Source organism: Eschrichtius robustus, chromosome 11, assembly GCF_028021215.1.
Source record: "Eschrichtius robustus isolate mEscRob2 chromosome 11, mEscRob2.pri, whole genome shotgun sequence".
In the NCBI taxonomy this organism is placed as follows: domain Eukaryota; kingdom Metazoa; phylum Chordata; class Mammalia; order Artiodactyla; family Eschrichtiidae; genus Eschrichtius; species Eschrichtius robustus.
Window position 1 is genome coordinate 101,885,054 of NC_090834.1, and position 12,047 is coordinate 101,897,100.

Consider the following 12,047-nt stretch of genomic DNA (forward strand, 5'->3'; position numbering starts at 1 on the left):
CCGGCTGCCCCGAGAGACTACTTTCTCTTCCCCGCTATGTGGTTACCCGAGGTGGGACCTCAATGGTCCATCCAATTCTTGAATCGGCGACAGAGCCTCCATTTTGGAAAGCCGCCACTCCCACCCCGCTCCGCACACTTTACTGAATCCAAACAGAGCAACAGGGTCAGTTCCCCACCCCCTCACCAAAGGAGTTCTTCCTCCCAGAACCTGAGGGAGCTGGGGCGCGCGGGGTGGAATCCTCGGAGCCGGAACGAGAAGGACCGCCGCCTGGTACACGCTCCGCCCCCAGGTGGCGCTGCAGACACACCCCGGCGCCCCGCCCCCCCGCCCCCCCCCCCCACATCTGGCGCGCTACTCCAACATCTTTTACTTTCCCACCCCACTCCCCACGAAACCGGAGTGAATGCTTCCAGGATCTTCCAACCCAGAGTCCAACTCCTCTAAAGTGCTCAATGAAGAAACAAGAGTCACGAGATGCTGTGGGAAGTCTGGCTTTATGATCCGGAGAGGCTGGGGACAAGTGCCAAGGGTAGGACAGAGGCCACCAGGAGGGCGTGAAGGGAGGATCTCCGTGCCTCTGGCTTAGAAGGAGCAGACGAAGGGCAGACGGCTTCTGCATCGAGCTCGTTGCCAGTGACCCCCTAGCGGTAGAGAGCACAGTGATGTCAGCTGCCCACCTGAGTGTGGCCTGTGCTCCCTCCTCCCCTCCTCAGGCACCTCATATGTCATCTTTGCCTGCCGTCGTCATGATCCGATGGCCACAGGTTTCCCACACATCCGGACTAGCCATTGATCTCTTCCCTTGCAGAGGCAATGTGCTAAGTGCTTTATATGGACTATCGTTTAATCCTCACAATGACTCTCCAAGAGGTCGGTGCTATCATCACTCCCGTTTCACAGATGAGGAAACTGAGGCTTAGTGGGAGTGATAACTTGCCTGTGTCTCAGCTGGCAAGTGGCACAGCTGGGATGTGAATCTCGGCCATCTTACTCCAACCCGTATGGTCCAGCCACTGTCATAGGTTCCCTCACATCTGGCAGCCATGCTGTTCAAAGCTGGCAAATTATGTCAGCCATCCTTAATTCCCACATCTTCACCTCATCCCTCATCCACACCTTGCATTCACATCTGTTCCCCCCATCTGTCCCATACTCACTCCTTGTCGCCATCATACCAGAGGAAGGAAAGGAGTCCCCAGGCCCTGAGCCTAGCTTTGCCTGGGAGGATGGAGAGTCCCCATCTCTCCCCTGTACCGGGAACCTCATCACCTGGTCTTGCTCTGAGGAATCCCTACATCTCAGCCCTCCTCACGGACGGGGACATTGGTTTTCCAGCTGGAGGGAGGGTGTGGGTTTGGGGAGGTGTGTCCAGGCAGCTCAAAGGGACATGTGTGGGAGTCCACCTTGCCACCCCTTCCCCTTGTCCTGGTGCCCGGCCCCCCTCACCTCTGATGCGCAGAGCCACACAGCGGCCTCTCCCATTCCCAGGTTGCCCTGGGGCCCAGTATCCAAAATTCCAGCTACTGTCATCCGCCCAGGAAAATCTGTTGCCCTGGAATTAGAGAAGAGAGAGGCCGGGTCAGAGGGCGGAGATCCGGAGAGACAGACAGATTCTGGGTCTCCAGAAAGCCCACTGAGTATCCCTTCCCGAACACTGTATATATAATCTCCTCTCACTGCCCACCTGGCTAGTATACCATTGAGACCCATCCCTGAGGGTTCGCAGGCAATGACAATGGAAGAGCAAACATCACTTCCAGCTATCACACAGAGTAGGCTTCTCAAACTTCACTGGGCACACAGATCTCCTAGGGATCTAGTGAAAAATGCAGATTCTGATTCAGGAGGTCTGGGGCGGGGCCCAAGATCGTGCATGTCTAATGAGCTAATGATGTTGATACTGCTGGCCCGTGGACCACACTTGAGTAGCAAATATAATGGCACTTATTTGTCCACAGTCCCAAAGCCACTCTGAGAGAAGGACCCCACTTTAGAGATGAGGAAACTGAAATTTGGAGGCAGTCATTCAGCTAGTAAGGGACCAAACTAGATATAGAATCTATCTCCTGACGCCAGGAGTGTGCTGGTAAACGTTTAACAACCAGCTTTGGGGGAAGGTGAGAGGCTAGAGGGAAGAAAGAAACCTGATTTGTAATAATTGTCAATTTCCTTGGTGTAAATACAGCCACCATGGCAGATTTCAAGCTACAAGCATGAAGCCACTGAACATGGAGTTAGGAAGAGAAGCACTCAATCATCAGTTCTCCTAAGCCGGTATGAGCCAGCTTCAGCTGCCGGGACGAGGCTTGATGCCAGCAGGTGGTCCCTTGAGGCAATCAGAAAGACCTTCATGTACCTGGGAGTTGGCCCCTTGCTTACCCAGCCCCTGACGAAGCCTCCGATCCAGACCTGTGCTTGGTTGATCCTACTGACCCAGCACTGGATGCGATGGTTGAAATTGTAGTTGTGGATGGAGACGAGATTGCCTCGGTAGCACTTCCTGCATATATTCTGCAGAGAGAAGAGGTGGGGTAGAAAATTCACTGTTTTCTCTCAAGTCCCTGAGTCTCCAGGAGAGACCCCCTCATCACTTTCCAAGTCAGAAATCAGGGATCTATTGCCCCCCTGAATCCCGTCTCTTGTTCCTTTATTTGGTGTCAGGAACTTCTTGCAGAAAAGAATAATAATACTCAGAATAACTACAGCCACCATTTATTGAGAGTTTACAATGACCCAGGGACTATTCTAAATACTTTCCATGTATTATTTAAATCCTCACCACAACTCTAAGAGGTGGTACCATACACCTCCATTTTACAAATGAAGATACAGGAGCCCTGAAAGGTGAAGTGACTTGCCCAAATAAAATGGCTGGTGACAAGCAAAGCCAGAATTTAGCACAGGCATATCTTATACCAAAGCTTTTTATCTAAACCAGTGGTTCTCAAAGTGCGGTCTCCCGGCCAACAATATCACCACCTGTGAATTTGTTATAAATGCAAACTCTTAAGCCCCAAACTTGCTAAATCAGAAACTGAGGAGATGGGGCCCAGAAATCTGTGTTTTAACAAGACTTCTAGGAGACTCTGATGCATACTAGGCTTGGAGAACCATTAGTCCAAATGATAGGGAACAGAAGGTTTTTCTCCACTCTTGTCTCCTCCACCTGGTCCCCCATAGTAGCCTCCCTGCCATTTACCTGAGCTTTCCTAAACTTCTTCGGGGTCCGCACCAACAGGATTCTGCAGGTCTTGCGCCCAGGACTGCCTGGAAGTTGAATTGTGTCCTCTTCCTTAGGGCACTGCAAATCCTTGTCTAGGGCAGCTGGGTCTGACTCCATGGCCTCCTCATCCTCAAACGCATCTTGATAGCTGGAAGCCACAGCCTCCTCTTCCTCTGACTCAAGCACTCCATAATTCAGGGCCAGCTCTCCCTCCTGTTCCCCCGAACCTTCCAGATCCTGGCTCAGGTCAGCCTCTCTGCTGCCCAGATGGGAGGCATCGTTCTCTGGAAAGAAGAGGTAACCTGCCATCAGGCCGGGCTCTCTCTTCTTCCAGGACCACGGACAGCTCTGATGGCCCCACTCAAGCCTTCCTAGGGACGCCATCTGGAACCAAGACTGGACGGATCCCTTGGGGGTTGGGCAAGCCAGAATTCCTGCATCACACACCCAAATGCATGAGCACCTGGCGGACACCACATGTGGGGTATTTTGGGAGTGGGAGGAAGCACCTGTGAGAAGCCCTCATCTTCACAGGTGGGTGTTTTTCCTTGCAAAGGAGCCCTGACAGAAAGTTCAGGTCACAGCTCTGAGTCCAGGAGAAATCTAACTAGAGGTGGGCTGGGTCAGCTGAAGAGGGGAGGCTGTGGCCCTGGCCCACAAGAGCAAAAACAGATGCAGGAAAGAAGAGAAAAGAGAAAAATGGACGAGGAGGGAAAGGGGAGGACTTACCCAGATAAAGAGAAGAAACTGTCCCCAGCAGGAGAAGGGGCAGGAGCAGGGCGCATTTCATATCTTCTCAGTCTTGTGACAGGGACACAGCTTCACCTTCCCTCCTTGGGGACTTCTCATGTCCCCTCCACACAGTGGAGATGCAGTGTTTGCTTAACTGGTGGATTAAAGGGCAAACTAGAGAGCTTCCTTCTCCCCCCGTGAACAGACCCTGAGCTGGAGAATCAAGAAAAGAACAGGGGGTTGTCAGCTCAAGTACGAAAGACCCTTTTTCCTGAGAGCTCCATCATTGCTCCCTGGGACAGCACTTAGCTCAGATGCTAGCTGCCATGGGAAAAGGTCTGCTCACATTCAGGGCCAATTTCACTCACACTGGGGGTGAAAGGGGAAGGATAGTGGCCATTATGGTCCTAAGGACAGGCCTCCAGGGTGTTTGCCATATAGGGTCTTGCTTCCCCCAGCCCTGGACCTCTCTTTCCCGGGCAGCCGAGGGAGCACTTACCTCCCCAGAGTCTGGAGCCTCCACTCTCAGTGCCTCTGGCTGCTGGGTCCCAGAGGCAACCCTTATACTGGGCTTCTGGGGAAGTGGGAAAAAGCCAGGACGATTGCCCCAGGCTTGGGCTGGGGGACGTGACAGTGGAGCTGATAAGAGGTTAGCTCAGTCCTCCCACCCTTGGGCCCTGCTCTCTGCTGGGACTTCAGGGACCTGCCTCCTGCCATATGTAGGTGCCCAAACACCCTAGTATGCTCGAGAAAGCCCCAGATGACTACTGTCCAGGCATGATTATCAGCACCCCTAAAGGGTCCCAGTCTGAACAATACTCTTTAGCCCCAGGAGCAGCCTTCCTCCGGTCAATATTCCAGCAAATGAAGTGGAGAATCCCAGGGAGAGGGAGACCACAGGAGAGGAGGTAGGAGATGAAGGGCAGCCTCAGCCCTCCTGAGCTCTTATCTAGACCAAGTACTTTATGTGCATTGCATCCTTGAATCCTCACCTTCCTAACCTCAGTCCCATGAGAATGTATGATTAGCCCTGCTGCGCAGATGTGAAAAATGAGATACAGAGAGGGAAAGTGACTTACCAAGGTTATGCAGGAAGTGGGGGAACTGGTATTTCTAAGTCTTTGGGGCTCCCAACATTCTCTACCCACCCCATCTCTCTCTCTCTCTCTCTCTCTCTCTCTCTCTCTCTCTCTCTCTCTCCCACCCTCCCTCCTTCACTCTCTTCCTCTCTCTCACTCTCCTTCTCCCTCTCCATCTCTTTCTTATCTTTAATATGTGAAAAACTTATGCTCTTTCCTTTATGCTGTGGCTCTAGATCAAGTTTCTCAACCCTTGCACTATTACTATTTGGAGTCAAATCATTCTTTGTTGAAGGTTGGGGGAGGGGCTGTCCTGTGTCTTGTAGAAAGTTTAGCAGCATCTCTGGGTCTCTACCCACTAGATGTCAATCGTGCCTCCCCAAATCATATCACTCAGAAATGTCTCCACACTTTTTCAAATGTCCTCTGGAAAGAAAAAGTACCCCTGTTGAGGATCACTGATCTAGAACATGCTATTTTGTCCAACCTTGAGGCATATCTTTCTGGCGGGGAGGCAGCAGCTGGAATGGAAACCTTCACGCAGAGTCATTCAGATGCTCTGTGGGCCAGCCTCCCCGCACCACCCCGACTCCCCATCTCCCACCAGCCCTCTGCCACGACCAAGGTCAGGACTAAGGGGAAGAAGGCACTTGCCTCAGTTGCAAAACTTAAGGGGACACTAAAGGACTCAGTAGTCAAGGTAAACAAATATTTAATGCAATCTTTCTTAAAAATCAGAATCGATGTCAAGCTACCATGATGAACAAAACGTCAAAATATTAATCAATCAAGTTCCAGCCACATTCACTGCAATCCAAGGAGAGGCCAGCAAGTGCTGAGCCTTGATTTTGCCAGACATCACTGCCAAGAGCTCGTGGCCCTGTCAGGGTGGGTGACTCTGCTCTGTGATATCCTAGCTGGGCAGTGCATGTTTGTTCCTCGGATTCCAGCCCAGTCCTCCAGTGCTCAGGGCATCAGGGACACGTCACCCAGAGGGTGAAAAGGCCTGGATTCCTTCCACTCCTCTGCTCTCTCAGGGGACCTACAAGTGGAGAAGCATCTGAGAGGTCACTTCTGGGCCTGAATGCAGAATAACAGTATCAGCCATTATCTCCCTGGCCCAACGGGCAGAATAACGGTATCGGCCGTTATCTCCCTGGCCCAACAGACGCAACCCTCAGCTCATCTACCTGACTTGAGGGTTGATTGGCTAATTCCAGGGCCCAAAAACCTGGTCTCCAGAGTTCAAGCAGGAGACTTCCCTAGCTGGGGAGGGGTGGAAAGCTAGCTGCCCTCCCCATTATTCTCCCCAGTCCTGGGGCCCAGGCCAAGGGCCTCATTTCACTCAGCGGTTGGGATGACCAATAAGGTCAGCTCCTCCCGTTAGCCAGCACCACGATAAGCTTTACAAGCATTGTTTCATTGAAACGTCCCTGTATTGCACATTAGGAAACGGCATCTCAGAGAGCTTAAATAAGTTACCCAAGATTACACAACAAGTCAGAGACAGGCCTAAACCAAGACCTTTCGGCTCCTTAGCTACCCCACGCCTGCCTTCCCTCTACTTCCTCTGACTGGCCTCCCATCTCTCTGGCCTGCCCCTGCCCGGAGTTGACCTTGGGCAAAGACACCCCAGGGACTTCAGGGCCCTCCTCAGTCACCACGGTGATGTCTGATGCAAAACTGGAAATAACTTTTTTTTTTTTTTGGCTGCGCCGTGCAGCATGCAGGATTTTAGTTCCCCGATCAGGGATTGAACCCACGCCCCTCGCAGTGGAAGCGCGGAGTCTTAACCACTGGGCCGCCAGGGAAGTCCGGAAATGACATTTTTGAAGGTCCACCACAGTCCAAACACTATGCTTCATTAAGGCTTTCACATCCATTATCCTACTTACTTAATCTTTACAATCATCCTGCCAATTAGACACTGCCATCCCAGTCCGCAGACCTACCACAAAAGCTCAGAGAGGTGAAATAACTTGCCCAAGCCCACACAACTAGTTAGAAGTGGCATGTCTGACCCTAGTCTGTTTGACTCCTACATCCTTGCTTTCTTTTATTCACCCAAAAGTGTTAGTCCCAGGCTAGCCAATGGTGCCCACCTTTTCAGCATCCATGAAACGCCAACTCTCTGGCTTACTGTTTGCATCTATATTCATAGGGGTTTCAAACTCTGCCTCTCGTCTCAAATTTCCATCCAGCCCCACATTATGCAGAGGGCAGCATAGTGCGACGTATTGATAGAATGGAATCACCAATCCAGAGTCAGCCCCTCTGGGTCTCAGTTTTCCCATCCATAAACTGAGGCTAATGACAGGACCTACCTCGAATGAGATCAGCTCCAGTAAAGCCCTCAGAAGAGTACCTGGCACGTGGAGTTGCGGGTAGCCCTTGTCAGGAAACTGAGACTGAACTGTGACCCTAATCAACAAGCAAGCACTGAGAGCTGGTTGAGCTCCCGCTCTGGGTACCGCATGATGCTGTAAGGAACGCTAGGGATACCATTGTAAAGACACGAGCTGAGTTTCCCAGAGCTTAGTTAGCACGATTTTGGACAGGAAAAATACCACACAAGCCCTTATTTGGGGACATAAGGCCAGTCCTCTTATTTCATTTAAAGCTTTTCTTGAGGATGCATCTTTAACATGCATCCTGTAATGTGCACTGTAGCGTGGACTGCTTGAGGCGTGGTCACGGAGGGAATGCACCCACGTAACCCAGGCCAGGTCAAGATACAGAATGTTACCAGGAGCCCAAATGCCTCCTTCATGCCCCCTTCTTGACATTAATCCCCCAAAGGAGACCTTTGTGGACCGGAAGTCACACTTCGGTCACAAACCACCGCCAACAGGAGAGATTTGTGAGGCATAAAACAAGGTCCCACCTGAGCACAAAGTCTCTTGGTACAGACCCTGGCACCTATTTAGTGCTTAATACATGAGGGGTTTTAAAAAAGAGGAGATGTGTGTATACGTATGACCGATTCACTTCGCTGTACAGCAGAAACTCACACACCGTTGTAAAGCAGCTATACTCCAATAAAGATCAATAAACAATGAAATGAGGGATTTTGTTACTCTTTATTAGTAGTACTGGAATAAAGAGAAGCAACGCCTCGCCACACCAGAATACAGAGTCCATGAGGGCAAGGAGGGAAAGTTCTGCTCCCACTGCATCCTCCACGGCACCCAGCACAGGGCTGAACTCGTAAGAGTGTGTCAGATTTCCACCGTCTCTGAAATCAAGAGAACAGCAGTTACAAAGGACCTCAGTGTGATTTCTGTCTTTTTCAACTTCCTGTGCAACCTTGAATAAGTAGCCTCTTCTGTCTGGGCCACCAGATAGAATGGAAGCCCTGGGGCCATCTGTACTTCTGAGAATTTGTGGAGTCCTGGAGGAAAAGGGCTTCGGAGCATTGATGCCTTACTTTCTGCTCACCTCCCCATCAGGGGGAGGGTTCAGAATGCCTTCCTTCCTCACCTCTGATTGGGACTCCCTCATCTCCAGCTGGGTTGGAATCCAATGCCCCAAGATGAACCCAAGGGTAGATGAGTCTCTTGTGCCTCCCCTCTGTGCTCTGTCCCTATATGATCATGTCCTGGAAGCAGCCAACACTTCCAGACATGAAATCCTAATGGTTGAAAGAACATGCTCTGGAGATACTTGAATCACAGCACAGGTCACATTTAGATGTTCAGCCTTGGGTAAAAAAACAGGTCATAGCTTCTCTGAGCCTGGTTCTGTACAATGGGATAATAATTACTGATCAAACAAGGTCATCTTTGTAAGATGCCTGCCACAGCAGGGGGTACTTTGTGGGTGCACAGTAAGCAGTAACAATTAGTAGATGCTGTTGAGCTTGTATTACAAACATCTGTACCTTCCCGAATGGCAGGGGGCTGTGTCTTGTCATATTCCCAAACCTTACATAGAGTTGGACATATAGCAGTTTGTCCTATGTTGAGACTCCCCGGAAACAGACCCTGAGGCAAGGATTTGAGTGCAAGTAGTTTATATGGGAGGTACTGGGGCAGTAGTAGGGAAGAGGAGAGCTTCTCATTGTGGTGGCTTCTCTTGCTGCGGAGCACGGGCTCTAGAGCACAGGCTCAGTAGTTGCAGCGCATGGGCTTAATTGCCCCGCAGCATGTGGGATCTTCCCAGACCAGGGCTCGAACCTGTGTCCCCTGAATTGACAGGTAGATTGTTAACCACTGTGCCACCAGGGACGTCCCCCATTTCCTTTTAATAAATTCGTTTTTCTCTCAGATCAGCCAGGGAGAGTTTCTTTTGGCTGCCACTAAAAGCCCTAACAGATACAGCATTTAGCACAGAAACTGGCATTCAGTTACTGCTCAACAAATGACAGCTACTTGTGTAAGTGACTGAGGTCTTTGGGCTGACCCACATTAATCAAGTTCTCAAGAGACCGATGTCTACATCTGGTACCAATGATATAATTTAGGTTGACCTATATCCGCAAGGGACCCACTTAGGGCCCTCTGATCAGCATGTTCTCTCCCTGCATCCCAAGCTACAGTGTGCTCAGTATACCTGAATTTTGAATGGAAGCAGAGAGCTGGAGGTCTTGGGGCCCAGTGCCTTTGAGTCTCAGGTCTGCCTTCTTCCCCCAAGAAGTGTTGGACAACCACTGCAAGATCCTGAGTCTTAGGAATCGCCCTTTCTACCCCCAAAGTTACTACAGAGCTTGGGTGACCCTAAACAGACTCCGTCATCTATTTCCATATCAGAACTCCCATGGGGGATCCCAGCAGACCACCCCTGCATTTCATCTTTCCTGATCTCATTCTCAGGGACTCCTCCCAACTTTAGGCTCATGGGACAGCTTGCTGTAGCCCTGGTACAGTCTGTCCAGGGGCAGACCTGGCCCTGAGACATCTGCCCTGCCACAAATGTGCACACGTGTCTACAGGGCACTGAGCAGAGGTCACCTTGGCGAAGGTGGCCAATACCAAGGAAGTCTGGTTTATGTCCTTCCCATGACCAACACAGAGCAGCTTGAAGGTAGAAAGCTCTGCAGCTCCAAATACCCAACTCACACTGCCCAGCCCTCATCTCCACTTGCACCCTCCCCACACCCTGCCCCAGGGTTTATCAACCTAGAAACAATGAATGGATTCAAGGGCCCATGAACTCTGCAATCATAGACAACATATGGTGTGATGTTTCTAGGGTGAGTGTTCAAACCATCCATGAGATTGCTCTATGTCCTCCCAAAAGGAAAGGGACTTCTCACTCTACTGGATGATTTGTTCTCAAATTGCCAGGAATGACCTCCAACCTTCTCCACCAAAAAAGTCCTCCTTGGCTCTCGTAATCAGCAGAATTCTAAGACGTCCCCAAAGATCCTTCTCCCACTCCCATGCACACATGGTGCATAATCCCTGGGACTGTACATAGGTACATAGGATAGATTTTACTCCTATGGTTGTGTTATATTATATGGCACAGTTGACCTTATGAAAGGGAGACTATCCCAGATGAGTCTGATCTAATCAGGCAAGCCTTTTAAAGTGACTGGGCTCTTTCTGAAGTCAGAGATTACAAACATGAGCAGGATTCAACCCAAGGGAGGTTCTCCATTGCTGGCTTTGAGGACGGAGGGCAAGGAATGTGGAGCAGCCCCCATGTGACAGCCAGCCAGGAACAGCAGAAGGAACAGAATTTTACCACAACCATGTGAGCTTGGAAGAGGACCCTGAACTCTAGATGAGAACACAGCTCAGCCGACACCTTGATTTTAGCCTTGAGAGACCCTGAGCAGAAAATCCAGCCATGCCATGCCCACACTTCTGACCTACAGAACTGTGAGCTAATAAATGTGTGCTGTTTGAAGTCACTAAATCTGTGCCAATTTGTTATGTGGCATAGAAGACACATACAACCCTCGAGGCCCATTTCCTTCCCAGGATGAAATTTACAGTTGGTGCAATTGATGGTGGGGGATTGATTGGCACAGGGGAGTGTCCCAGAGGAATGGGCTGGAGGACCTTCTAAAGAACCCAGGGACAGAAGGTCAGGAAATATGGACAGGGAGAAAGAGAGGTTTGATTCCAGCCAGAGGTCCCACCACCCTTCCCCTCAGACCATAAGGGGCTGGTTAGCCTCTTCTAGCTCCAAGTTCTGCCCTCAGAGAAGCAACGAACTGCAGGAGCCAGAACTTCAGAGCTGATCAACTGCCTGCTGCCTGGGCTTAGCCAACATCTCCCTGGGGGCAGATAAGAGGTGGTGAAAGGACTAACATCATCCCAGGGGTAAGCAGCCCAGAAGATAGAGACCTGGGCCATTGCTCTGTGAAATCAACCTTGATTTACAGCTCCTTTGACACTTCCCCATTTGGATGGCCCAACAATTGACATAGACCAAGGGCTGGGCTGCTAGGGCTGGAAGGGCCTTTAGAGATGATCCAGTCCAGTCTCCATGCCTAAGATATGGAGGACTCAGATGCCCTGACTCCCAGTTCAGTGCTCTTCCTGCTCCCTTGGTGAGATAACCCCCCTTGGCCTCCAGGCATCTCCTCTCCCAGGGACTGTGTACACACAGCAAGGTTAGAAGGAATATGTCTTTGCAGTCAGTGCCCATCCCCCTACCCCAACTTCCACCTTCAATACTTCCCCAGACCATCTACTTCTCTCCATCTCTGCTGCCACCTCCCTAGCCCAAGCTGCCAACGTTTGATAACGTACATCCGAGCCCATTATCCCCATGCTTGCCATTCAGTGTCTTCCCTCTGTGCTAGCGATTCATCCAAACTCATTACCATTGCCTTCAAGGGCCTCCATGGTCTGGCTCTTGTCTACTTGTCCAACCTCACTGGTGTGTGTGACCCTTGTCATACTGGTTTCTGCTCCATTGGCCAAGCTAAAGTTTGGTACTGGCTCCTCCTCCTCTAGTGGGTCTCGGCTCCAAGTTCGCCCCCTCAGAGAATTCTTCTCTGAGAACTCTTTCTAAAGAAACCCACCCCGGGGACTTCCCTGGTGGCGCAGTGGTTA

The 12,047-nt window shown here is 50.9% G+C and overlaps 1 protein-coding gene across 1 annotated transcript; it reads right to left on the reverse strand.

The window, feature by feature from the left end:
• Positions 1–585: 585 nt before the first annotated feature.
• On the reverse strand, positions 586–4,089 carry LOC137772320 (proteoglycan 3-like). The gene is made up of 5 exons (XM_068556177.1): positions 3,956–4,089; positions 3,203–3,510; positions 2,383–2,514; positions 1,450–1,555; positions 586–644 (listed from the first exon to the last, which is right to left on the reverse strand). Exons 1-5 carry the CDS (start codon positions 4,014–4,016, stop codon positions 586–588), a joined length of 666 nt encoding a protein of 221 aa, XP_068412278.1. The 5' UTR covers positions 4,017–4,089.
• Between the last annotated feature and the right edge of the window lie 7,958 nt (positions 4,090–12,047).